This window comes from Scyliorhinus canicula, chromosome 6 (assembly GCF_902713615.1).
Source record: "Scyliorhinus canicula chromosome 6, sScyCan1.1, whole genome shotgun sequence".
NCBI lineage: Eukaryota > Metazoa > Chordata > Chondrichthyes > Carcharhiniformes > Scyliorhinidae > Scyliorhinus > Scyliorhinus canicula.
In genome coordinates this window covers 22,483,182-22,511,181 of record NC_052151.1, presented here as the reverse complement: position 1 = coordinate 22,511,181, position 28,000 = coordinate 22,483,182, and the positions used below count along the sequence as shown (strand labels likewise).

Here is a 28,000-nt window from a genome sequence, read left to right as displayed (position 1 = left end):
ACTCCGGGACCAGTCCTACTCCGGAGACACGTGAGGAGCCATAAAATGAAATGAAAAATGAAATGAAAATGAAATGAAATGAAAATGAATGAAATGAAATGAAATGAAAATGAAAATCGCTTATTGTCACGAGTAGGCTTCAATGAAGTTACTGTGAAAAGCCCCTAGTCGCCACATTCCGGCGCCTGTCCGGGGAGGCTGGTACGGGAATCGAACCGTGCTGCTGACCCGCTTGGTCTGCTTTAAAAGCCAGCGATTTAGCCTTGTGAGCTAAACCAGCCCCTAAAACAGATCCGATAGTCGAGAGGGTCCAATTGCTACAGGCAAACCCTCAATACGCCTACGTCGACAACCCGACGGCAGGCAGGATACTGTCTCCCTGCGAGACCTGGCACCCGCTGGCTCTCCCACCGACCCCGCCGGCATCCCCACCGACCCCCCCCCCCCCACCCCCCCCCCTTACCGACGTTTCCCTCCCCGCACCAACTGCTGACCCCGATAGCGCCCCCCACATAGCGCCCCCAGCCGGCGCGGCACCGATCACCCTAGTCACCCCGGATACCCCCCCCCCCCCCCCCCGCTCCAAAGGGGCAAAGGCTCAGTCAGCCGTGCTCCCGGATATACCATCATCGAAACCGACCGTATCCACGGCACCACCACCGGAGCGGAGAAGGTCAGCACGGACGGTCAGACCACCCAAGATACTGAACTTATAACTCCACTTCACCCCCGAGGACTATGTGTTTTTTTTAAACAGGGGGTGAATGTGATGAATGGTATCAGTAACTGCTGTAACTGTACCTTGCCTTTAATACATTGGCCCTTTAAGACCGGGCTTGGAACCTTGGGGGACTCCGCCTCTGGCTCCGCCCCCCGGAAACGGTATATAAGATGAGGCTCACTCGGCAGCATGTGGTGAGCACACTTCTCGGCAGCTGTTCAGTTCTCTGATGATTAAAGCCTTTGAATTACCAATCTTCTCTCCTGTGTCGTAATTGAGGTTATCAATACAGCAGTGCGAAGAGAGGGGAGATTGCATAAAGCAGTGCGGAGTGAGGGGAAACTGCATAAAGCAGCGTGGAGAGATGGAAGACTGCATAAAGCAGCACGGGGAGAGGGGAGACTGCATAAAGCAGTGCAGAGAGAGGAGAGACTGCGTAAAGCAGTACAGAGGGAGGAGAGACTGCATAAAGTAGCACGGGGAGAGGGGAGACTGCATAAAACAGTGCAGAGAGAGGGAAGACTGCATAAAACAGTGCAGAGAGAGGGAAGACTGCATAAAACAGTGCGGAGAGAGGGGAGACTGCATAAAGCTGTGCGGAGAAGGGAGACTGCATGAAGCAGTGCGGAGAGATGGGAGACTGCATAAAGTAGCGCGAAGAGGGGAGACTGCATAAAGCAGCGCGGAGAGAGGGGAAACTCCATAAAGCAGTGCGGAGAGAGGGGAGACTTCATGTTACGAAAACAAATGTTTTTTTAATGACCTGATTTATATTACAAGAACATTTGTAGATAAATGTACAAACGGTTTATTAACATGAATTGTGCGTCAAATGTATACAAAAATGAGAGGAATAACAGTATGAACATGCACAAACCACTATCTCTCTCCCAGCTCCCTAGTCAGGCTGAGGTTGGTTACTCTCACATTCACTTATATACTGATGAGACTCCTAGTGGTCATTTGGTGAATTACAACATAACCATTCTATCACTACAGTTTTAAGGGATTTATATTGATAAACACTAGAATTACAGGTTAATATTAAATGGAAGGAAGTGTGAAATCTATAGTTAGATTCATGCTGGGCAAAGGTATGTTGGGGCTGGTTTAATTCAAGCTGCTTTTATTGTTCTTAGAGAAAGTTACGATTGAAAGAGTCACTATCTGTGCGGAGTCTTAATGGAGGATGGCAGAAGTAGCAGTGGTTGCTTAGCAACTGGGGACCTTTAAGGTAGAAAGGCTTTCAAATTTAGTTTCTAGCTGAATTTATTTGCAGTTGAAGGTAGGCCACCAAGGAGTGAAAATCTCAACTTGGCCAAAATGCAGAGGGACTGGACAGGACAAAGGAGCTGCAAATAGGCAGTTCAGGGAATTTGGACAAAAAGAATATAGCAAGAGAAGACAAGTTAAGGCAATAGAGACCAAGGCATTGCTCAGAGGACAATTGAAAGGGAGAAGCAGACAAATTTTATCAGTGAAAGGGGCAGCTGCAGTAACCAGAGCGAAAACCAGAGGGAAAGCAGAGTTCAGAGGTAAATCTAAAGTTTGATGCCATTCTAATAGAATCTGGGAATTGAGAGTTAAAGCAATTATGAACAGTTTGTGGAGCAGTTAAGACAAAGAAATCCTAAAGGGCGAGTTAAATATCTCAGATACTGCATTCGTTGTTAAAAGTGGAGTGAAAGCTTTAGTTAAATATCATTTGGAAAACCTGGATTGGAGTTTGGAATGCAAGCCACTGATAGAAAACAGTGTTGTGAAAGAAGATTTTAAAGCTTGTTTTCTGTGAATGGAATTAGAAAGCTCTCATAAGACAGCCATCTGGATGATTTTGAGGGGACATCCACAGAATTCACTTGGGTCCAGAGTGGAGCCAGTTTGTGTGCTGAAAGGGACTTTGTGTTACTGAGACATTGTAGCTTTAGATATGCTTTGTAATCCACGTTTGTAATTAACGTTAAAATCTGTGTTTATTTGTGAAGTTAAGGATGAGTAAAGGAGTAATTCATCATAATTCAATTGTTCGTGTTTAATAAATGTTTTTTTTCCCCTTTGAGCCGGGGTTCCATTCTTGAATCTTCTCGTCAGGTTAGGTCAACTGGGATCGTAATTTTCATAAAATTGCCCCATTAGTCTGGGGACCAAATAAATGTAATCTGGGAAAATCAAAGTGTGTTGTCACAGGGAAAGATAAATTGTTTGGCGAGGAATTTTCTTGCAATTCTTTCAAAACTCAGGAAATTTGTATTGTTTCTTTTGTGAGGGCCACGAAGAATCCAGCACGAGTTGAAGGATAGAAAGAAACAAGATTTATTTACAATAACACATATATACAACAGCAGCAACTTCCCTTGCTGCTCACTCTCCTCTGGCCGGTTCCAAACTGGCCAGCTTTATTTATGCAGGGAATCTGCTAATGATTTCTCCGCCCCCCTCATTGGGGAAGCTCATACTCCCAAAGGATTGTGGGATTGCCATTAGTCCCCAACCAATGGTAAGCAGGAAAGTTAGAACAGTTTCATAAGTAATTCTAAGGTTTTATTCATAGTAGCAAGGTTTACGGGCACCTATTCGGGGAATTAGTGTTTATTATTTAAAATAAATTAAGAAAATTAAATTAGTTAACACATAAGTAAGATGGCAGGGCAGGTGATATGATGTGTCGGAGTCTACCGATCGGCGGGCCGGTCTCTCGGGCTGGGGGCCTCTTTTGTTCCGCGCTGGCCCCTGTAGCCCTACGCCATGTTGCGTCAGGGCCGGCGCGGAGAAGAGAGCCAGCGTGCATGTGTGGCAATCGCGCCTGTCCCACTGCGCATGCATGCGTTGCCGCCGGCCCCATTGCGCATGTGCAGACCGCGCCCATCCATTTAAAACGGCGTCAACACTTAGCCTCAGGATCAGAGAATCCCGCCCAGTGTACTTGGATTTCCAAAAGGCATTTAATAAGATACATAAAAGATTATTACACAAGATTAGAGCACATGGTGTTGGTGGTAACATGTTAACATGGATAGAGGTTTGGTTAGCCAACAGGAAGCAGAGAGTAGGCATAAATTAGTCTTTTTATTGGGTTAGCATATAACTAGAGGAGTGTCACTGGGATCAGTGCTTGGGCCTCAACTATTTAAAATTTATATCAATGACTTGGATGTAGGGACTGAATGTATAGTAGCTAAGGTTGTCGATGGCACAAAGATAGATAGGAATGTAAGTTGTCAAGAGGAGCTAACGTGTCCACAAAGGATATAGATAGGTTACGTAAGTAGGCGAAAATGACAGATGCCGTATAATGTGGGAAAATGTGAACTTGACCCCTTTGGCAGAAAGAATAGTAAAACAGCACATTAACAGGCGCCGGAATGTGGCAATTGGAGGCTTTTCACAGGAACTTCATTGAAGTCTACTTGTGACAATAAGCGATTATTGTTATATTATTATTTAAATAGAGGGAGATTGAAGAATTCCTGAGGCACAGTGGGACCTGGGGCTGGTTTAGCACAGGGCTAAATCACTGGCTTTGAAAGCAGACCAAGGCAGCACGGTTCAATGCCCGTACCAGCCTCCCCGAACAGGTGCCGGAACTGGAATGTGGTGACATGGGGCTTTTCACAATAACTTCATTTGTAGCTTACTTGTGACAGTAAGTGAATTTCATTTAATTTAATTTAATTTCATTTCATTCATTCATCTGGGTGGACTGGCACGTGAATCACGAGAAGGTAGTGTGCACGTGCAGCAAATTTATTATAAAACAAATGAAATTCTGGCATTTATTGCAAGGGGAATAGAATATACAAATAGGGAGGATTTACTGCAGTTGTACAGGACCTTAGTGAAACCACATCTAGAGAACTGTGTACAGTCTTGGTCTCGTTATTTGAAAACAAATATAATTGCACTTTAGAAGCAATTAGGGAAGGTTCAATTGACTCATTCTTAGGATGAAAGGCGCATCTTATGAAGAAAGCTTGAGCAGGTTGAACCTATACCCATTTAGAAGAATGACAGGTGATCTTATTGATCTTGAGGGGACTTGATAGATTGGATACCAGGCCAATGTTTCTTCTCATGGTGAAGGCTAGTGCAAGGAAAACAATATAAGAATAAGAGGTCTCCCGTTAAAATCCTCTCAGAGGTTTGTTAATCTGTGGAATTCTCTTTCCCAAAAAGTAGTGGAGGCTGGGTCCATGAAGTTATTCAAGGCTAATCTAGATTTTTGATAGGTCAGACAGAAAGGTGGAGTTGAGACCACAATCAGATCAGCTGTGATTAGCTCAGTTGGCCGAACAGCTGATTTGTGGTGCAGAGCACGGCCAACAGCATGGGGGCAATTCCCGTACCAGCTGAGGTTATTCATGAAGGTCTTGCTTTCTCAACCTTGCCCTTCACCAGAGCTGTGGTGATCCTTAGGTTAAATCACCACCAGTCGGCTCTCCCCTTCAAAGAGGAAAGCATCCTATGGTCATCTGGGACTGTGGCGACTTTACTATTGGATGGCTTGATGAGCTGAATGGCCCACTGCTCCAAAGTCCAATGTTCCTAGCTAAGGTGTCCACAGGTGATGTCAGAAAGCACTTTCTCACGCAATGGACAGTGGAATTCTAGAACTCGGTCCACCAAAGCGCTCTGACGTCTAGGCCAATTGGAATATTTATATCATGTTAATAATTCTTTTATAATGGAATTGAGGATTACAGAACTAAGGCTAATAAATGAAGTCAAGATACAAATCACCTGTGTTTTTTGGCATTGAGAGGTTGAATTGTCTAATCCTGTTTATGCATACCTAATGACTTTATGGTTTGAATGATCAATTATTCAAGTAATGTTTTTCCCTCCAATGCAGGAATCTATTTCAACATGTAGATTTGCACAGAGAGTTGCACTTATCAAGAATGAAGCTATTCTAAATGAAGAAATTGATCCTAGATTGGTAAGGCTTTTTAAGATGTTTATTTATTTTTTAACAGAGAGATAGTAACATCTCAAGGTAAGTTTTCCAATCCCATGTTCCCACTGTGAAATGTATTTGCGGGCAGAGTTTTTTTAATTAGAAGTTTAGAGTGCCCAGTTCTTTTTTTCCAATGAAGGGCCAATTTAACATGGCCAATCCACCTACCCTGCACATCTTTGGGTTATTGGGGTGAGACCCACGCAAACATGGGGAGAATATGCAAACTCCACACGTACAGTGTCCTGGGGCTGGGATCAAACCAGGGTCCTCAGCGCCGTGGGGCAGCAGTGCTAACCACGACGTCACCGTGCTGCCCTAAATTTTGCTAAGTTTACTGATGGAGGACAAGTTAGCAGCACCATGGCTTTGATTAGGTCTATCAATGAGTTTGTGGAAGAGATCAAAAACTGGGCTGAATATATGGAAAAGTTGAAACACTTTTTCTTGCAAATAGACAATGCTTGAAAGCTCTTAATTCTCCTGCGTGCGTCTGGGCCGAAAACTTACAAGCTAATTAGAACTTCAGCTGCACCACAGAATCCGGGGAACATTTAATTTGCGGATTTAGTTACACTCACTCAGAATCACCACAATCCTACGCCCTCATTAATTGTGCAATGCTACAAATTTCATAGTAATTTTTGGAAGACGGGGCAGCGTGCAGCTAATGTCGTTGCTAAATTACACCAGCTGTCTGAACATTGTGAATTTGGGGCAGTTTTGGAAGACTTGCTTCGGGACAGATCAGTGTGTGGCATTAACGAAGACAACATTCAGCGGCATCTGCTGGGAGAAGTCACACTTACTGTTAGGAAGGCTCTAGATATTTTCCGAGGCATGGAAGTGGCTGCCAATAATGCAGAAGATATTCAGAAGGTCAATGGCGGCACAGAAGCAGGTAGGTGTGCTCCATCATGTAGAAAAAGAAACAAAGCAAAAAGATGAAGACAGTGGAGTGTTTTAGGTGTGGAGGGTATGTAAATCACTGTAAGCTTATGGACACTGTTTGTCACCGGTGCAACAAGAAGGGCATTTAATGAAGAAGTGTCACGATGCTAAGAGAAAATTGAAGGCTGGGCAGGGAATTTCAAATCCAAGAAGGTCTCAGTCGATGGTGCATAACTTAGAAACCTCAGACCAGGCAGTGGGGCATCATTGTAACATGTTTAATATGTTACAGTGGAGGTTGATGGACACCAGCCCTCACTTAGGCAGGAATCAACGTATGGACGTACACCGGTGAGAATATACCATTGCTTCGAGCTTAAGGGGTTAGTCCTTGCATGGCTCCTGGTGGTAAACAGGCAAGGGCCTACACTGCTAGGGCATGACTGGCTCATGAAAATTCAGTTGAATTAATTTAATTGTATTTCTGTCTTTAAGGGGAATTAGAGTGGCATGGTGGCATAGTTCAATTCTGGCCTTGGTTGACGGTGTAGAGTTTGCAAATTCTCTCCGTGTCTGCGTGGGTTTCTTCCGGGTGCTCTGGTTTCCTCTTTCAGTCCAAAGATGTGCGGGTTAGGTGGATTGGCCATGCTAAATTGCCCCTTAGTGTCCAAAGATGTGCAGATTAGGTGGGGTTACGGAGATGCGGTGGGCGAGTGGGCCTAGGTAGGGTGCCCTTGGTAGGGTTGGTGCAGGCTCAATGGGCCGAATGGCTTCCTTCTGCACTGTCCGGATTTTATGGATTAAAATTTAAGGGGGGGAAGAAGTGTTGTAGAATGCAATGATTATCTATCTTCTTTAAATTCATTGTTAATCTCTTCAGTAAGTGCTGTGAAATCATTAACTGTTGTTACCTGTGTATTTCATATTTAACTGTCTTAGTTCTAATTCTATTCTGTTCCGGTTATTTTAATGTTTAACTAGCTGCTCCTGTTTTTGAGTCCATACTGTATTTTAATATTTGCTATTTTTATATATTAAACAAGATTAACTTCATTAACAATGCATTTCAACTACCTTTTTGTGGTCAACTTACCACAGATATGTACGTGAGGTGCCTAAGCCTATAAGGTTATGGATCTAATGCTGAATGGTGGGATTAAACTAGATGGATTTTTTGAACACTGCATGGACACAATGGGCCGAATGGCCTCCTCTTACGATGTCAATCTGTTTACATTTCTTTCTATGTTTAAAGTTAGTGTTGTTACAGGTATAGTACTGGAGTTGCATGCTAGTTGTACTGGTGACTTAACTAAATTAAATGGGAGATACATGCTAGTAACGCAGCTGCTATAACCATCTGAGGTGTAGACAAGTGAAAGCTGGTTTCTTCAACTCAACACATTGTTCTGTGACATGTTTGCACCTTCACTTTATTGGGCATTAATTTTTACAAAATCTGTACAGAAGATCTGACACTAGACATATGGGAATGATACAGCACTGGATTTGAGTGATTATTAATGTATATTTTATATTGTAAGCTTAAAAAATACCATGAGGTTTTCTTTCTAAAATAAACTCAACCAAGTCACGCTGTGAATATAGTTAAAAGACAAGTAAAGAAGTGTGCAATAACAGACGCATCTTCCTGAGTGTCTTCTCAACCATTTTGAGGTCTGGAAACAAAAGAAAGCGTTGGATCATTTAAGAAGTTCTTGTGTTGTATCTGTCACAGTAAAACTAAAGTGGTTTTGGGAGAAATGTTGCTAATTTCAGTGCTCTGTGTGTCAGCTGGCATGTTTTTTCTTGTTGTGATCCTTTTAACAGATCACTTGATTTTGATTGATTGTATGTACTTTTCCTACTCTGGAGTAATAATGGCATTTTGCTCAATCTTTAATGAATTTTGCTGGAAAAGTAATGGCTGAATGGTGCACATAATGCTAAAATCAGTCATAAATTTGTACCGAGAAAGAGATGAGTTGCTGGTTGATTTGTGACGCTGCCTGAGCCTTGCAAAAATGACATCTCACGCTTAATCTCCCCCAATTTTCACAAAACAGCACATTTTCATATTAAGAACAAAGAACAAAGAAAATTACAGCACAGAAACAGGCCCTTCGGCCCTCCCAGCCTGCGCCGATCCAGATCCTTTATCTAAACCTGTCTCCTATTTTCCAAGGTCTACTTCCGTCTGTTGCCGCCCATTCATATACCTGTCTAGATGCCTGTTAAATGATGCTATCGTGCCCGCCTCTACCACCTCCGTTGGTAAAGCATTCAAGGCACCCACCATCCTCTGCGTAAAAACCTTTCCACGCACATCTCCCTTAAACTTTGCCCCTCTCGCCTTGAAATTGTGACCCCTTGTAACTGACACTCTTGGAAAAAAACTTGTCCACCCTGTCCATACCTCTCATAATTTTGTATACCTCAATCAGGTCCCCCCTCAACCTCCGTCTTTCCAACGAAAACAATCCTAATCTACTCAACCTTTCTTCATAGCTAGCACCCTCCATACCAGGCAACATCCTGGTGAACCTCCTCTGCACCCTCTCCAAAGCATCAACATCCTTCTGGTAATGTGGCGACCAGAACTGCATGCAGTATTCCAAATGTGGCCTAACCAAAGTCCTATACAACTGTAACATGACCTGCCTACTCTTGTACTCAATACCCCGTCCGATGAAGGCAAGCATGCTGTATGCCTTCTTGACCACTCTATCAACCTGCGTTTCCACCTTCAGGGTACAATGGACCTGAACTCCCAGATCTCTCTGCACATCAATTTTCCCCAGGACCCCTCCATTGACCATATAGTCCCCTCTTGAATTTGATCTTCCAAAATGCATCACCTCGCATTTGCCTGGATTGAACTCCATCTGCCATTTCTCTGCCCAACTCTCCAATCTATCTATATTTTGTTGTATTCTCTGACAGTCCTCCTCGCTATCTGCAACTCCACCAATCTTAGTATCATCTGCAAACTCGCTAATCAGACCACCTATACCTTCCTCCAGGTCATTTATGTAGATCACAAACAACAGTGGTCCGAGCACGGATCCCTGTGAAACACCACTAGTCACCCTTCTCCATTTTGAGACATTCCCTTCCACCACTACTCTCTGTCTCCTGTTGCCCAGCCAGTTCTTTATCCATCTAGCTAGTACACCCTGAACCCCATACGACTTCACTTTTGCCATCAACCTGCCATGGGAAACCTTATCAAACGCCTTACGAAAGCCCATGTATATGACATCTACAGCCCTTCCCTCATCAATTAACTTTGTCACTTTCTCAAAGAATTAATTGGCCATCAACTTGTCACAGCAATTTAATTCCAGTAATTTTGAGTCTCAGCACTTGTTCAATACCATGATAATTGTTGATGACAGCAATCATCCTCTCTTGCCCAGAAAGTAAACATCTGCAACGTATTCCTTTATATTAAGTTCCCTCAGCATGCACTATAAACTCAGCCTGGCAGCTGTGTCCTTCAAGATTCAGCCAGCTCAATCAGTGGTGGTAGTACCAAACCATTCTTGGTGATGGACACTAAAGTGCTCCATTATGTGTTATGGCCACCTTAATACATCTTCCAAGTGGTGTTGCACACACAGGACTACTGAGTAACCTGTTGTGGAAGAATGGTAGGTAGTTTTATCGCCATGCATGATCTGAAGCCATGTGACTTTATGGGTTCCAGAGTCAACGTTGAGGACTCTCAGGTCAACTTCCCTTTCCATATGCCATTGTACCCCACCTCAGGTGGGTCATTTTCAGGGATGTTGCTGGTGGAATCTGGAAAGTTGGCTTAAGGTATGATTTTGTGAATATTGCCATCAGATTGTTGTTTCACAATCAGTAGGACAGTCCTCACAACTTTAACACCTGTCACCAGATGCTAATGAATAGTACTTTACAGGGTCGGCTGGGCCTTTGCTTAATTAGATTGTTAGAGATGTGGAATAATTGCAAACTATTGACATGATACCGTAACTGCTTTCAAGCAACATTATCAGAGATTAAGAAGTGGGTTTGGTCTTTGTTATCTGATCCACAAAATGGTAAAGATCCACGATAATCAAAAAGGAGGAAGAAAGCATACTAAAGGCATTTAACCCTTGCTTGGGAACCTTGTTGTGGGAAACAGACCCCTTACAGTAACTTACTAAAATAGCTGTGCTTCATGTATGAGCACAAGCAGTAAATGTCAGCTGAGTTAGGAGAAAGTGGGGTGGGGTGGGGAGGTGTTATTTTGTGAGGAAAGGTTGGTCAGGCTGGGCCTGTACCTGTACTTGTTCGTGTTTAGAAGAATGAGTCGTGATCTTATTTAAGCATCTAAGATCCTGAGGGGACTTGACAGGGTGTGTGCTGAAAGGATGTTTCCTCTTGTTGAAGAGATTAGATAAAAAAATAAGGGTTTCCGACTTAAGACGGAGATGAAAAGAAAATATTTCTTTGTGGGTTATGGATCTTTGAAACTCTCTTCCCCAGAGATTGGTGGAGGCAGGGGCAATTAATACTTTAAGGCAGAGATAGATAGATTGTTAACTAACAAGGGAGTTAAAGGTTATCAGGATAGGCGAAATGTGAGTTGAGTCCAAAATCAGATCAACAGTGGTCTTATTGAATGGTGGGGCAGGTGTGAGAGGTCAAATGGCCGACATCTGCTGCAAATTCGTATGTTCGTATGAGTACTTAATGATCGTTACTGTTTAGCTTCACTTGACATCTGTATTGATTCACCATTAGCTAGGAGCACTTGACAGTTATCAAACAGAAACCGTGGCAAATTTTCTGACACATATCCCAAGGGTGTCATTCTGTGATGCTGACTGGCATCTCTATTCGAATCAGCTAATTGAACACAGAACCCGGAACACACCATGGATCTTCGTTGCCTTAGCTAGCAGAACCATTAAAGGTGCCAAAAGTGAATTCTTGTGACGTTTCATGCATATTTCCTATACTTGATAATAGTGTAGTTACTGCATAGGTAATCCAGAGAAATTTGAGTTCACCATGTGGCATTATGCCAGCCTTCCATTTTGTAAGACGATGGTTTGCGCCGTGATAGTCAACTCTGTTTTTAAGCATTGCCTGGTATGGCTCAGAAGCCCAAAGTGGCATGGCAATCTCAACCGCAAATGCTGCAGAGAAAGATAGTGGGCTGAGAATCATAGAATCATAGAGTCCCTACGTTGCAGAAGGAGACCATTTGGCCCATTGAGTCTGCAACGGCTCTTGGAAAGGGCAACCTACTTAAGCCCATGTCTCCACCCTATCCCCGTAACCCAGTAACCCCACCTAACCTTTTGGACACTAAGGGGCAATTTAGCATGGCCAATCCACCTAACATGCACATCTTTGGAGAAGGTGTCTAATTTGCTGGCTTCTCTTTTCCCTGCTTCTTGGCATGACTTGCTTTTTGTTTCGGCTTACCTCTCCCAATGCCTTCCCAAATAGTCAAACTCCAATAGTCAGGGCTATCATCATGGCAGTTTCAGAATTTTAATTTAATTATTTTTTAAAATAAAAGTTTGGAAAAACTGATTTCATAAATTGGTTCAGGAAAGATAGGGAATTCACCTGGATCAGGTGCTTTGCCCGTCTGCATTAACCGTATACAGTTCATGACCTTCTCCGGCCCTATCAATGCCTTCTCTCCTGCTCCATCTCCGGGAAGGTTAACCCATTCAAAAATTGCATCATTGATGACCGCTCTTCTGGGGGCTCTGTCTTATACAAACCTTGGTACAAAGCCTTGAACGCTTCATTAACCTTCTCTGGGGCGGAAACCAACCCGCCGCTCGAGTTCCTGGTCTGCACTGTCTCCCGGGAGGCAGCCTGCCGTCTGAGCTGGTGAGTTCATAGACAGCTGGTTTACTTACCGTCACGAGCATCACAGCTGGTTCACCCCCTTCCCCATTGACACAACTCGAATTCTGTCTGCAATTTCTTTTTGCTCGCCAATAACTGATGTCAGGGCAATTGAGTATTGGTGGTCCACCTCGAGGATAGAATCCACCAGCCTCTGCCTCTCCACCCTTCCAGATTTATCCCTATGCACCTTGTAAGGGGTTATCTCCCCCTAATGGCCACCTTCAGGGCTTCCCAGAGCATGGTAGGTGAGACCGCCTCATTCCTGTTAAAATTAACATACTCCTCAATGGCAGAGGATATCTGCTCTCAAAATCTCTTATCCACGAGCAACGCCGTGTCCAATCTCCTCAGGGGTCACTGAGAGTGGCCTGGCTCCTAACACCAGATCCACAAAATGCGGAGAATGATCCGAGATAACGATCGCTGAGTAGCCCCCTTCATCCCCACCCCAGGAAGAAGAGACCGACCCACCACAGAGAAGTCGATTCGGGAGCAGACCCAATGGACATGGGGGGAAAAAAAATGCTTCTTATCCCTCGGATACCTAAATCTCCAGCCGTTCTGCAACCTTGTTTGATCCTTCATTTGCAAATGGGTCTCTTGTAGAAAAGCAACATCAGCCTTCAGGTGCGTAAACACCGAGGGCCTATTTACTGGACCATTTAACCCCTTACATTGCAAGTTATCAATAGGATCAGCCATATCCACCCTGTGAGGCAATCTAGCAGTGCCTCAGCCTGCGCCAGCTCCGGGCCCATCCAAGATGACCACCATGCCCCCCCTATAAAGTCTGCACAATAACAAAGAAACCATCTCCCTCAGCAGTCTACCCCCCTTCCAGCCCAACCCCACATACGAGAACAAACAGCCTACAGAAGAACAAAAGCCCCCCCTTCCCAAACAAATTCCCAAACAAAACAGAAACAAAAAACCTTTGCTCATTACCGTATAAAGAAAAAAACACTCCAAAGGTAACAAGCTGCAGATATCTCCCCTTCTCCCCTCCTGTTTAATAGGAATATTGCTAGCAGGGTGACCCTCGCACAGGGTTAAAGACAACTAAACAGTAGTTTCCCCTCCGCACCCCCCCCCCCCAGCCCGTACCAAACTTTAATACAAAACAAATGGAGGAGAATAAACACCCAACCGCCCCATCTCCAAACAGCCAACAGTACAATATATAAATGCTTTGACAAAGAGTCATTGGACTCAAAAGGTTAGCTCTTTTCTCTCCCTACAGATGCTGCCAGACTTGCTGAGATTTTCCAGCATTTTCCCTTTCAGTACAATATATAAGCCCTAACTTCGCCCAGAAAAATCGCCCGCCCAACAAGAAAGTCCCATAACAACCTTATGCCCTCCCCCACAGTACCGGTGGATGTGGTCTATCTAGACTTCCAGAAGGCCTTTGATAAGCTGCTGCATTAAAGATGGATCTGGAAGGTAAGATCGCAGGGGATTAGGGGTGTAAACTATCAAGCAGCATTTACGTGGCAATAACCTGCTCATGGACGCTCAGTTTGGGTTCCGCCAGGGTCACTCAGCTCCTGACCTCATTACAGTCTTGGTTCAAACATGGACAAAAGAACTGAAGGTCAGAGGTGATGTGAGAGCAACTGTCCTTGGCATCAAGGCAGCATTTGACTGAGTATGGCATCAAGGAGGTTAAACTGGAGTCAATGGGAATCAAGGGGCAAACTCTCCGCTGGTTGGAGTCAAATCTGGCACAAAGGAAGATGGTTGTGGTGGTTAGAGGTCAATCAGCTCAGCTCCAGAACATCACTGCAGGTGTTTCTCAGGGCAGTGGCCTATGCCCAACCATCTTCAGCTGCTTCATCAATGATTTGCCTTCCAGCATAAGGTCAGCAGTGAAGAAATCTGTGGATGACTGCACAATGTTCAGCACCATTCGCAACTCCTCAAATAATGAAGCAGTCCATGTCCAACTGCAGCAAGACCTGGACAATATTCAGGCTTGGGCTGACAAGTGGCAAGTTGCATTCGCGCCGCACCAGTGCAGGCAATGACCATCTCCGACAAGAGAAGATCTAACCATCGCTGAATCCCCCATAATCAACATCCTGGGTACCATTGATCAGAAACTGAACTGGACTAGCCACAATAATACTGTGGCTACCAGGGCAGGTCAAAGACATGGAATTCTATGGTGGGTAACTCACCTCCTGACACCCCCCCCCCCCCCCCCCCCCCCCCCCCCCCCCCCCCCCCCCCCCCCCAAAAGCCTGTCCACCATCTACAAGGCACAAGTCAGGAGTGTAATGAAATATTCTCCACTTGCCTGGATGAGTGCAGCTCCAACAGCAGTCAAGAAGCTTAACACCATCCGGGACAAATTGCCCACTTTGTCCATAAACATTCAAATCCTCCACCACTGGGCTGGTTTAGCACAGAGCTAAATAGTTGGCTTTTAAAGCAGATCATGACAGGCCAGCAGCGCGGGTTCAATTACCATACCAGCCTCCCCGAACAGGCGCCGGAATGTGGTGACTAGCGGCTTTTCACAGTAACTTCATTTGAAGCCTACTTGTGACAATAAGCGATTTTCATTCCATTTCATTTCACTGACGAACAGTGGCAGCCGTGTGTACCATCTGTAAGATGCACTGCAGTAACTCACCAAGGTTCTTTAAACAGCACCTTCCAAACCCATGACCACTACTATCTAGAACAACAAGAGCAGCAGATACCTGGGAACCCCACCACCTGGAGATTCTCCTCCATGTTACTCATGAAATGAAATGAAAATGAAAATCGCTTATTGTCACAAGTAGGCTTCAAATGAAGTTACCGTGAAGAGCCCCTAGTGGCCACATTCCGCGCCTGTTTGGGGAGGCTGATATGGGAATCGAACCGTGCTGCTGGCCTGCCTTCATCTGCTTTCAAAGCCAGCGATTTAGCCCTGTGCTAAACAGCCCCATTGATCATCAGTTTGTCATCATCCCGACTTAGAAATATATTGCGGTTCCTTCACTGTCACTGGGACAAAAACCTGGAACTCCCTCCCTAAAAGCACAGTGGGTGTGCCTACACCTGAAGGACTGCAGCGGTTTAACGCGTGAACTCATCATCACCTTCTGAAGGGCAACTAGGCATGGACAATAAATGCTGGACTAACCAGCAACGCCCACATCTCGTAAATGAATAAAAAAAAAACACTTTTCAGGGGAGGGCCTAATGCCCTGGCCTTTGCCTCCTTGATTGCTGGCTGGAAACTCCTGCTCGGCTGGAGATCAGCAGCGCCACCCAAGGCCACAGACTGGCTGTCCGACCTGGAAGAATTCCTCAAATTGGGAATAAGACATTCATCATTGTAAGATTGGAGGAAGGCTTCCGCAATACATGGAAGCAATTCACCAACCTGTTCAAAGACCTGTTTGTGACCAGCAACCAGTAAGCGAGGGGCGGGGGGTGGGGGGGGGAGGATAGGAAGAAGGGAGGGACCAGAATAGACAATGGATGAAGAGCGGGAGGAGGAGTTAAGGACTAGAGAAGGGAGGAGGAAAAAACACAACTCGGAGCATTGGGGAAGCAGGGCAGAGGGACCAAAGGGCACCGAAGGGGAGAGAACCCAGGAGGGACAGCCACAGCGACACAAGAGGGCGTGCCTGGGGACCCGAACAAGCCCCTGGCATGTTCTAATACCATGGGCCCACATGTAAATAGTGAAACAAAGCCTCAGGCCACTGGGCCTTAAATTTGTATATATGTTACCCATGTATCGAGGACGGACCATTTTGTTTCCCTGGTTTCATTATGTTTTGTACTGTGTGCTTCTATGGACCTTTTGTTATATATTTAAATTTCTTGTGGATTCAATTGGATTTGTTTATTGTCATGTGTACTGATGTACAGTGAAAGTATTTTTCTGCGAGCAGCTCAACAGATCATTAACTACATGAAAAGAAAAGGAAATAAAAGAAAATACATAATAGGGCAACACAGGGTATACAATGTAACTAGATAACACCGACATCAGGTGAAGCATACAGGGATGTAGTGTTAATGAGGTCAGTCCATAATAGGGTCATTTAGGAGTCTGGTAACTGGGGAAAAAGCTGTTTTTGAGTCTGTGCATTTTCTCAAACTTTTATATCTCCTGCCCAATGGGAGAAGTTGGAAGAGTGAGTAGGCAGGGTGGAACGGGTCTTTTATTATGCTGCCTGCTTTCCCCAGGCAGCGGATGGTGTAGATGGAGTCAACGGATGGGAGGCAGGTTTGTGTGATGGACTGGGTGGTGTTCACGACTCTCTGAAGTTTCTTGCAGTCTTGGGACGAGCAGTTGCCATACCAGGCTGTGATGCAGCCTGATAGGATGCTTTCTATAGTGCATCTGTAAAAGTTGGTAAGGGTTAATGTGGACATGCCAAATTTCCTTAGTTTCCTGAGGAAGTATAGGCGCTGTTGTGCTTTCTTGGTGGTCGCGTCGATGTGGGTAGACCAGGACAGATTTCTGGAATGTGTACCCTGAGGAATTTGAAACTGCTAACCATCTCCACTTCGGCCCTGTTGATGCTGACAGGGGTGTGTGCAGTACTTTGCTTCCTGAAGTCAATGACCAGCTCTTTAGTTTTGCTGGCATTGAAGGAGAGATTGTTGTCGCTGCACCATTCCACTAGGTTCTCTTTCTCCCTCCTGTATTCTGACTCGTCATTATGGATTTCAGCAATGTTGTACAAATTAAATGCAAAACCAATAAAAACATATGTCAAAAAAGTATTTGCCAGACATTACTCTTCTGAGGGGATCCTATCCCATCAAACTAAACAAATTTCCCCCCAGCAATCACCCACAAACCGGGCAAAAAGGGCCAAAATCAAAGTTTTTCCAGGAGCCACCAGAATTCAACATGGTTGACTTTTAACTTCTGTGAAGTGGTCTAACAATCCTCGCAGTTGAATGAAACGATTATAAAGAACAACGAGAGATAGCAGCAGCTCAAGGGGAAGAGTTATTGCCAATCTCTCAAGATAATAAGGCATAAACAATAAAGGTTTACCTTTCTGACTTCTACTATATCCCGAGAGTGAATGAATCCTCACAAGTGAATGAAAAAGTGCCATATGTATGTTATCGGCAGCAACAACCATATAGTTAGTGCCTTTAAGGTCACAAAATGTCCCAAGTTACTTCACAGGAGCATTAAAAAACAAAGTATGACACTGAACTCCACAAGGAGATATTAGGTCACATGTCCAAATCTTAGTCAAAGAGGTAGGTTTAAAGGAGTGTCTTAACAGAAGAAAGAGAGGTGGAGAAGTGTACTGGGAGTGAATTCCAGAGCTTGGGGCATAGGGAACTGAATGCATGGCCACCAAATGTGGAACAATTATAAATGGGAATGTAGAAGAGGCTGGAATTAGAGGAACACAGATATCTTGGTGGATTCTGGGCTAGAGAAGATTACAGAGACAATGAGAGATGCCAGTGAGGGATTTGAAAAAAAAAATGACCGGTAGCGGCGAATCAGCCAAAAACAGTGGCACCAGTAAATCCCGTTGGAAAGCTGGACCGGAGAATCCTGCTGAATGAAAATGTTAATTAAGATCTTGTTTGACCAGGAGCCAACGTCGATCAGCATAGCGGTGAGAGGGGAATGGAAGTTGCTGCGAGTTAAGACACAGATAACAAAGTTTTTGATAACATAAAGTTTCCAGAGGGTAGAACGTGAGAGACCAGCCAGGAGTGCATTGGAATAGTCAAGTCCAGAGGTAATGAAAGCATGGATGAGTGTTTCAGCAGCAGTGGAGCTGAAGTAGTGATGAAGATGGATGATGTTAGTGACATAAAACTAGGCAATGTTACTCATGGCACAATTGTGATAGTGATTGGCGTTTGGTTAATGCATTTGGCTAGATGGCAAGTGTGTGATGCAGAATGGCTAGCGGCGTGGATTCAATCCCTTTACTGGTTTGGTTGTTTATGGAGGCCTGCATCCTAACCTTGTGGCGTGGTGCTCCTTAAGCTATATGTAACCAATTGTCCCTCACTAATGGAGAGAGATGCCTATGGACTTTTATGGTCTATGACTAACTACTTAGTGATAATTTGATTATAGAAGCTCACCTTGGAATCAAATATAACACTAAGATTGTGAACAGACTGGCTTAACCTCCAACTATTGCCATTAGAGGGATAAAGTTTGTGACCAGGGAACAGAGTTTGGGATGGGTACTGAAAACAATGGCTGCAGTCTTCCCCAAGTGTATCTGGAGAAAATTTCCGCTCATTCAGTACTCTATGCTGGATAAGCTTGTGATAATTTAGTGACGGCGATGGTGAGGTAAAGGTGTGTGTAATCAGTGTCCACATGAAAGCTAATGCTGTGCTTTTGGATGCTGTTGTTGGCGGGCAGTATGTCAATGAGAAATTGGAGGGGGCCAAGTTACGATCCTTGGGGCATAACACAGGTAACAGCGCAGGAGCTTGAAGAGGAACGAGCAAGTGATTCTCTGGCTATGATGAGCTCGGTAAGAATAGTCTGTGAGAGCAGTCCCACTCAGTTAGATGATCGTGGCGAGGCATAGGAGGAAGATGGTGTGGCTAACCGTGTCAAAGTCTGCAGACAAGTTGAGATGGGTGAGGAGGGAAAGTTTGCCTTTGTTGCAGTCACGTAGGGTGCATTGATTAGAGCCAGTTTGGTAATGTGGCGTGAACAGAAACCAGATTGGGGAAATTTAAACTTGAGTTGAGGGGAAGATGGCAACAAGTTTGGTAAGTGACAACATAATAATAATAATCTTTATTGTCACAAGTAGGCTTACATTAACACTGCAATGAAGCTACTGTTAAAAGCCCCTAGTCGCCACACTCCGGCGCCTGTTCGGGCACACTGAGGGAGAAGTCAGAATGTCCAATTCACCAAACAGCACGTTTTTCGGGACTTTGTGGGAGGAAACCGGAGCACATGGAGGAAACCCACGCAGACATGGGGAGAATGTGCAGACTCCGCACAGACAGTGACCCAAGCCGAGAATCGAACCCGGGTTCCTGTAGCTGTGAAGTAGTTATGCTGACAACTGTGCTACTGTGCTGCTTTAAGGAAAGAGGGACAACACCATAAATGGAGGTGGCTACCCTACAGCACGTTCCAGCATTCTAGTTAACGACTGAAGCCATCATTTTCATCCCCGTGGAAAACGTTGCTCCCAACCAACCACTCCATTCCTCTCCTTGACAGCTTTTCACAACTTTGACGCCATTATGAGCTTCCGATTATATTTGAACTTTCTCCAAGGCCACATATTTCCACCTCTGGAACATTGCATGACTCCTCATTGGCTGCTGAAATCCTCATCCATGCCTTTGTTACCTTTAGATTTGACTGGCACAATGCATTCCTAGCCAGCCAACCTGGTCTAACCATTGTAAACTTGAGAACATCTGAAACTCTGTTACCATATTCAAATCCAGTTCACCCTTCACCTCTATGCTCGCTGACCAACATTTTACTCCTGGTTAAGACTTTAAAATTCTCATCCTTGTTTTTGTTTCCTCCATAACATCACCACTTCTGATCCTCCAGCCCCACAACCTTCCAAGGTATCTACACTCCTCTAATTTGGTCTCTTGAGGGAATCAATGATTTTAAATGCTCTAACATTGATTGCCATGCCTTTAGCTGCCGAGATCATTGCTATGGATCTGAAACCAAATTTGGTTAAGACCCTGGATTAGAACCCAACTATTTGCATTTGGTAAAATCGTGAGGAAATGTTCCTGCACCACACGAGTGATAACACTGACCAGAAGGCACCTTTTATATTAAAACAATTTAATTTGAACACAGTTTTAAGCACATTAGCAACGACTTTACAGTTAGCAGATGCAGCATCTTAACTTGCTTCCTGAAACCTGCCTCTACATTTCAATTAAGCAACCCATATATTTCAAATACCAGGTTTTATTTGCTTATCTCTATACAGAACCCTTGGAGAATAAATCTTTAATTAGGAACAAGCCGAAAATTTATGTTCCGCTTCGAGTCCTTGAAGCAGCTACTCTTTCCAGACTGATCTGGTCCCTTCCATTAGCTACATCAGCTGCACTCAAAGCACACAGCATTCTTTTGTCTCTTGTTACAAGATATGCCTTGATTTTTTTTAGCCAGACTCAACTTGTTACATTATTACTTTAGCTCTCGAACTGCAAACAGACAAACTTTTAATATCTAAAAGCAAAACACTTACCCACCAAAATCCACTGATTACCTCACTTTTAATCACAGCTCCAACAGACATACCATCTGTAGACATTTTAACATAGGTTTTAATAATATTCCTTGGGCGGCATGGTGGTGCATTGGTTAGCACTGCTGCCTCAAGGCATCGAGGACCTGGGTTTGGTCCCAGCCCCAGGTCACTGTCCGTGTGGAGTTTGGACATTCTTACCTTGACTGCGTGGATTTCATCCCCACAACCCAGAGATGTGCAGGGTACACGCTAAATTGCCCCTTAATTGGAAAAATGTTAAAAAACTATACATTTGTTAAAAAGGTTTTAATAATAATCTTTATTATTGTCACAAGTAGGCTTACATTAAAACTGCAATGAAGTTACTGTGAAAAGCCCCTAGTCGCCTGTTCGGGTACATAGAGGGAGAATTCAGTATGTCCAATTCACCTAACATCACGTCTTCGGGAGTTGTGGGAGGGAACCGGAGCACCCGGAGGAAACCCACACAGACACGGGGAGAAAGTGCAGATTCCGCACAGACAGTGACCCAAGCCGGGAATTGTACCCGGTGTCTGGTGCTGTGAAGCAACAGTGCTAACCACGTAGTTTTTTTACACAGAGGGTAGTGGGTGCCTGGAACTCGCTGCCGGAGGAGGTGGTGGAAGCAGGGACGATAGTGATGTTTAAGGGGCATCTTGACAAATACATGAATAGAAGGGGAATAGAGGAATACGGACCCCGGAAGTGTAGAAGAGTTTAGTTGAGACAGGCGGCATGGAAAGGTTGGAGGGCCGAAGGACCTGTTCCTGTGCTGTACTTTTCTTTGTTCACTATGCTACTGTGCTACCCACAATAATATTCCTGCAAAAACACAAACTATAAAGTATGACAATATCTGATAGTCATCACACCCCTAGCTGTGCAATTCTCTCCCTAAACCTCTCCATCTCTCTATCTCTATTTCCTGCTTTAATGTGCTCATTAAAACCTAACTCTTTGACCAAGCATTTGGTAATCTGTCCTAATTTGTCCTTATGTGACTCGGTCCTAAATTTTGCTTTATAAAGGTCCTGTGAAGCATCAAAGGTGCTATGTAACTGCAAGTTGTTGTTACTTGAGAAATATTGTTTGACGTGAGCAGGCAGAAAGCTATTGATTGGACCGTGCAGGTTTAAGGAAGATAGCTCGTAGTCTGAAATGTTTGAAATAGAATCAACGTAGAAATACGACAGCATGAAATTAAGTAATTCTGAGCATGGGCTTGATTTTACTTGATCTATAGTTCCATCAGTGGATGAAGTACAAAGCCAGTCATGCAGCATCTTTCAGGGTGGTTGTGTCCTTTATATTGAAAGGTGAATAGCAGCTGACCCAAACCAATCTTTGTTTGTTAATCTCAAATAATGTTTTTGTTAGGAACTTGAACCACCTTGTCCTGTGGTTACGAAAATATTCTATGATCACCACTGGTAGCAAAAAGTATGTTAATGAACGTTGACAGCTGGGCTTGAAAACATGTCCATGTTTCATACTGCGCACTTGGGTTGCAGGTATTCACTAATTACTGTTTGTGTGAGGAGCCTGAAGTTTGGGGAACATTTTAAATTCCCTTTTGAAGTCCGACAAACCTTTCCATAATTGCATGGCAAATGACCCACCCTTGTTAATGGTTCTCTGACTCACAGCCCTCAACTATTTGTCTCTTTTTTTCAGTTGTGTCTTACGTTATTACTGAGGCTGTTGCAAACTTTTATTCATGGAGGCAAAAAAGTCGGTCTGATTATCAGTTGGATCACTAACTACTTGTGTGAAGTTATAACTTGAATGGAGACACAAATAAGATGTTTTTGAGGCTCCTTCTGTACTGAACGACACAAACATTCCAAGCTTTTTAATTTGAGCTGAAATAGCAGACTGTCAGCAGCACTGACAGACGTGTTGGTGTTAGCATATTTGGGGGAGGTAAAACAAGGATCAGGTAGGGTGTGATAAGAGATGGACTGCCCAGCAGTGTAAAAGAAAAATAATTGAGGTGGTTTCTTAACCCTTTCCTTGCTAGAAATGATTTCACCACAACCCAGTGCATTAAAAATATGGACTTAAACCTTCAGTGAGGGTAACAGCTTTTCACTCTAAATAACTGAATCCATGGTATGGTACTTTCAGACCAGCCTTATGTCGAAGCAAAATATATTAACACTGACATCTGAACAAATTTCAGCATTAAAAATTATGTGCTGCTTTACAATATTTGGTATTTCCACAATCAGGAGCAGAATTACATAATATGCCGCGAGGGGTCAAATTTATGATGAAAGTTGCTGGTTTCTGACTTGCTAAGTATGCATTGGAGACAATATTTTAGAGTCAAAATACTGTGATTTAGTCAACACTCAAAATTATTTTGGTGTGCAAAATTAGTTAACTAAGTGTAGAAAACCTTGAAATGCTGTACAGGTTGCTCACTTTAACACACTATTTAAAAAAAAAGGAATGTGGGCGTTGCTGATTAGGCCAGCATGTATTGCCCGTCCCAAGTTGCCCTTCAGAAGGCGGTGGTGAGTTGCCTGGCACTTGTGTGACACAAATGTAACTTTCCACGTGTCAGCCCAAGCCTGGATATTGTCCAAGTCTTGCTCATTTGGACATGGGCTGCTTTATTATCTGAGAAGTCGCGAACATTGGTGCTGAACATTGTGCAATCACCAGCGAACATCCCCACTTTTGACCTTATGATGGAAGGGAGGTCATTGATGAAGAAGCTGAAGATGGTTGGGCCTAGGACACTATCCTGAGGAACTCCTGCAGTGATGTCCTGGAGCTAGATGATTGCCCTCAATCCACCACAGCCATCTTCCTTTGTGCCAGGTATGACTCAAACCAGCGGAGAGTTTTCTCCCTGATTCTCATTGAATCCAGTTTAACAAGGGCTCCTTGGGTGCATGTGCTCTTGTACTGCAGGGCAGAAACCGGCCATCAACAGTTCGGCCACATATTTTACCCCCTACCCAGTTTACATTTCCAGAGAAGTAGACCAGATTGAAATATGTTGCATCAGATACTATTTGTTAATATCCTACGGTCTCCTCGGTACACTTGACATGCTGCAACAACTGTAAGCAATGAACTCCACTAAACATGCAGTACTTCTTCTTCAGACATTGTTATAGTCAGATTTGGGTTTGGTATGTTCCTAATTTTCCATTCATAATGAACTGTTTTTGTAGCTGACCAAGTAAGTTAATATTTCATATCCGAGTTTCAAATGTGATTGGGTTTTTATTCTTCAGTCGTCAACACAGGAGCTGTTGTGGATGGTGGCAAGGTGAGCAGTATTGCTATAGAGGAAGCTCTTAAATGCTATTTCAGCAGAAACAAAATGTCCCAGTCTGCATCTCTGGGGCTGATAAGATACTGAGAACACTGGGACCTCGGTACATCATACAACCGCGTTAGTAGCCAGAATAATAAACCAAACACAATCAATTCAAGTCAATTAAATTTTATTGCTTCTGGTAACAGAAATATGAATATATATTGGTCATTATTGAACAGATGGATGTGTGTTTTGGAGATATCAGGAATTTTCAGCATGAACTCTTCACATCTGTATTTGCCAGATGTAGAATCTTCTGAAGTTGTGTCACAGCAGCAGTTCATTTTTTGTTGACTTCCAACAATCTCAGTGATTCTTTGAAGACAACTGTATGGGATTACGACATTAACTTGGTCTCTGTGTGGTTGTTACCATCATAGAGGTCTACTGCATGGAAAATGCCCTTCGGCCAATCGCATCTGCGCCAGTCTAAAACAGCCACTTAACTAATCTAACCACATTTTCCAGCACTTTGTCCATAGCCTTGTATGCCTTGACATTGCAAGTGCATATCTAAATGCATCTTAAATGTTATGAGGGTCTCTGACTCCACCACCCTCTCAGGCAGCGAGTTCCAGATTCCCACCCCTCACTGGATGAAAAGGATTATTCTCAAATTCTCTCTAAACTTCCTGCCCCTTACCCTAAATCTATGTTCCCATGTTTGTCGACTCTATCTATGTCTTCATAATTTTATACATGGGGTGGGAACCAAAGCAATAGGTCAGAAGGTGAAATAACTGAGGATTGAGAATAGGGCTAGTAAGACGCTGAGGAAGAGCAGACAGGGAGATGTTGCAAAGCACAGCAGGACTAGTGGTTTGAATTACATTTGTTTCAATGAGAGAAGTATAACAGGTAAAGCAGATGAACTTAGAACTTGGATTAGTTCTTGGAACTACGATGTTGTCGCCATTACAGAAACTTGGTTGAGGGAGGGATAGGGTTGGCAGCTAAATGTTCCATGATTTAGATGTTTCGGGCGGGATAGAGGAGGTTGTATAAAGGGTGGGGGAGTTGCACTGCTGGTTAAAGTGAATATCACAGCTGTATTGCGGGAGGACACCACAGTAAGGCAATATAGGTACAGATTAGGAATAGGAAGGGTGCATTCACAATGTTGGGGGTTTTACTACAGGCCTCCCAACAGCCAGCAGGAGATAGAGGAGCAGATATTGGCAGATTTTAGAAAAGTGTAAGAGCAACAGGATTGTTGTGGGTGATTTTAACTACCCATATTTTGAATGGAACTCACTTATTGTTCGGGGCTTGGATGGGGCAGAGTTTGTAAGGAGCATCCAGGAGGGCTTCGTGAAACAATAGTCAAACTAGGGAAGGAGCCATACTGGATCTGGAATTGCGGAATGAGTCTGGCCAGGTGGTAGAAGTTTCAGCAGGGGAGCATTTCAGGAACAATGACCATAATTCAATAAGTTATAAGGTACTGTTGGATAAAGATAAGGGTGATCCTCAGGTGAAGGTGCTAAATTGGGGGAAGGCTAGTTATAACAATATTTAGCAGGAACTGAAGAATCCAGATTGGGGCAGCTGTTAGAGGGAAAATCAACATCTGGCATGTGGAAGGCTTTCAAATGTCAGTTGATATTTAGAACCGGAATATTCATGTGAGGAAGAAGGATAAGTATGGCAAGTTTTGGGAACCTTGGATATTGAGGGTTATTGTGAGCCTAGTCAAAAAGAATAAGGAAGCATTTGAAAGGACTAGAAGGCTGTGAACAGAGGAATATAAGGAAAGTAGGAAGGAACCTATACTCAAGGAGTCAGGGAGGCTAAGAGGGATCAAGAAAAGTCATTGGCAAACAGAATTAAGGAAAATCCGATGCTTTTTTTACGTGTGTATAAAGAGCTTTGTCAAAGCTTTGACAAAGGGTTATCTGGACTCAAAACATTAGCTCTTTTCTCTCCCTACAGATGTTGCCAGACCTGCTGAGATTTTCCAGCATTTTCTTTTTGGTATTAAATGAGTGCTTGGCATCAGTATTTGCCAAAGAGAAGAACCTGGTGGATGATGAGTCTGGGGAAGGGTGTGCAGATAATCTGGGTCACATTGAGATCAAAAAGGAGCAGATGTTGGGCGTCGTTAAAAATATTAAGGTAGCTAAGTCCCCAGGGCCTGACAGGATCAACCCTAGAATACTGAGGAAGGCAAGGGAGGGAATTGCTGTGGCCCAGACAGAAATCTTTGTATCCTCACTGTCTTCAGGTGAGGTCCCAGAGGACTGGAGAATAGCCAATGTTGTTCCTTTGTTTAAGAAGGGTAGTAAGGGTATTCCAGGAAATTAATGGCTGGTGAGCCTTACGTCAATGGTAGGGAAATTATTGGAGAGGATTCTTCAGGAACCTTGAATATTGAGGGGTATTGGGATCAGTGCTGGGACCTTTGCTGTTTGTAGTATATATAAATGATTTGGAAGAAAATGTAACTGGTCTGTTTAATAAGTTTGTGGATGACAGAAAGGTTGGTGGAATTGCGGACAGTGATGAGGACTGTCAGAGGATACAGCATGATATAGATTGGTTGGAGACTTGGGCAGAGAGATGGCAGATGAAGTGTAATCTGGACAAATGTGAGTTAATGCATTTTGGAAGCTTTCTAATACAGATTTTCACAGTATCTTCATTGCATTGTTAATGTAAGCCTACTTGTGACATGAATAAAGATTATTATTATGGGGGAAATATCTAGTAAATGGCAGAACCCTTCAGAGTATTGACAGGCAGAGGAATCTGGGTGTCCAGGTCCACAGGTCACTGAAAGTGGCAACACAGGTGGAGAAGTTAGTCAAGAAGGAATAGGGCATGCTTGCCTTCCTCGGCCGGGGATTTGAGTATAAAAATTGGCAAGTCATGCTGCAGCTGTATCGAATCTTTGTTTGGACGCACTTGGATTATAGTGTTCAATTCTGGTCATCACACTATCAGAAGGATGTGGAGGCTTTAGAGAGGGTACAGGAACTGGGGAATGTGGATTGGGAGTGGCTATTTGAGGGCAAATCCATGCTTGACATGTGGGAAGCTTTTAAAGGCCAGTTGCTTGAAGTGCAGGACAGGCATGTCCCTGCAAAAATTAAGGATAGTAATGGCAGGATTCAGGAACCATGGATGACAAGGGAAATTATAAGCTTAGTCAAAAGGAAAAAGGAATCATACGGTAGGTCCAGGAATCTATAAACTGATGAAGCGCTTGAGGAGTACAATGAAAGGAGGAAGGACCTTAAACGTGGAATTAGGAGGGCTAAAAGGGGCCATGAAATGTATTTAGCAAACATAGCCAGGGAGAATCCAAGGCTTTTTACGCATAGATTAGAAGCAAGAGGATAGCAAGAGAAAGAGTAGGCCCACTCAAGGACAATAGAGGGAAGTTATGCGTGGAACCACAGGAAGTGAAATACTTAATGAGTACTCTGTATCGGTATTCACCAGTGAGAAGGACATGACGGATATTGAGGTGAGGAATAGATGTGTGAACGCTCTTGAGAACGTCAACATATTAAAGGCGGAAGTTTTGTGTCCTAAATTGCATTAAGGTAGACAAGTCCCAGGACCGGATGGGATCTATCCTAGGTTACTAAGGGAGGCAAGGAGAAATAGCTGGGACCTTATCTTCACATCCTCTTTGACCACAGGAAGGTTCAAGAAGATGAGAATAGCCAATGTTGTTCCCTTTTTTAAGAAAGAAAGCAGGGATAATCCAGTAAATTATAGGCCAGTGAGCCTGACATCACTGGTGGGAAAGCCTTTGGAAAAGATACAGAGGGGCAGGATATATGCACATTTGGAGGAAAATGGTTAGTGACAGGCAGCATGGTTTTGTACAGAGAAGGTCATGTCTCACCAATTTGAGTTTTTGAAGAGGTGACAAAGAAAACTGATGAGGGAAGGGCTGTGGATGTAGTTTATATGGACTTTAGTAAAGCGTTTGACAAGGTTCCACATGGCAGACTAGTACAAAAACT

The 28,000-nt window shown here is 43.8% G+C and overlaps 1 protein-coding gene across 4 annotated transcripts in view; it reads left to right on the top strand.

The window, feature by feature from the left end:
* Window positions 1-28,000, top strand: part of kif6 (kinesin family member 6) — a 683,903-nt gene that overhangs the window by 195,608 nt on the left and 460,295 nt on the right. For all 4 annotated transcript variants that reach the window (XR_005460902.1, XM_038799042.1, XM_038799041.1 and 1 more), the window contains exon 9: window positions 5,571-5,657. Coding sequence is in view for 3 of the 4 variants with exons in the window: in XM_038799042.1 (XP_038654970.1) it covers window positions 5,571-5,657 (87 nt within the window). In the remaining variant the exon portion in view is untranslated. The remainder of the gene's footprint in view (window positions 1-5,570; window positions 5,658-28,000) is intronic.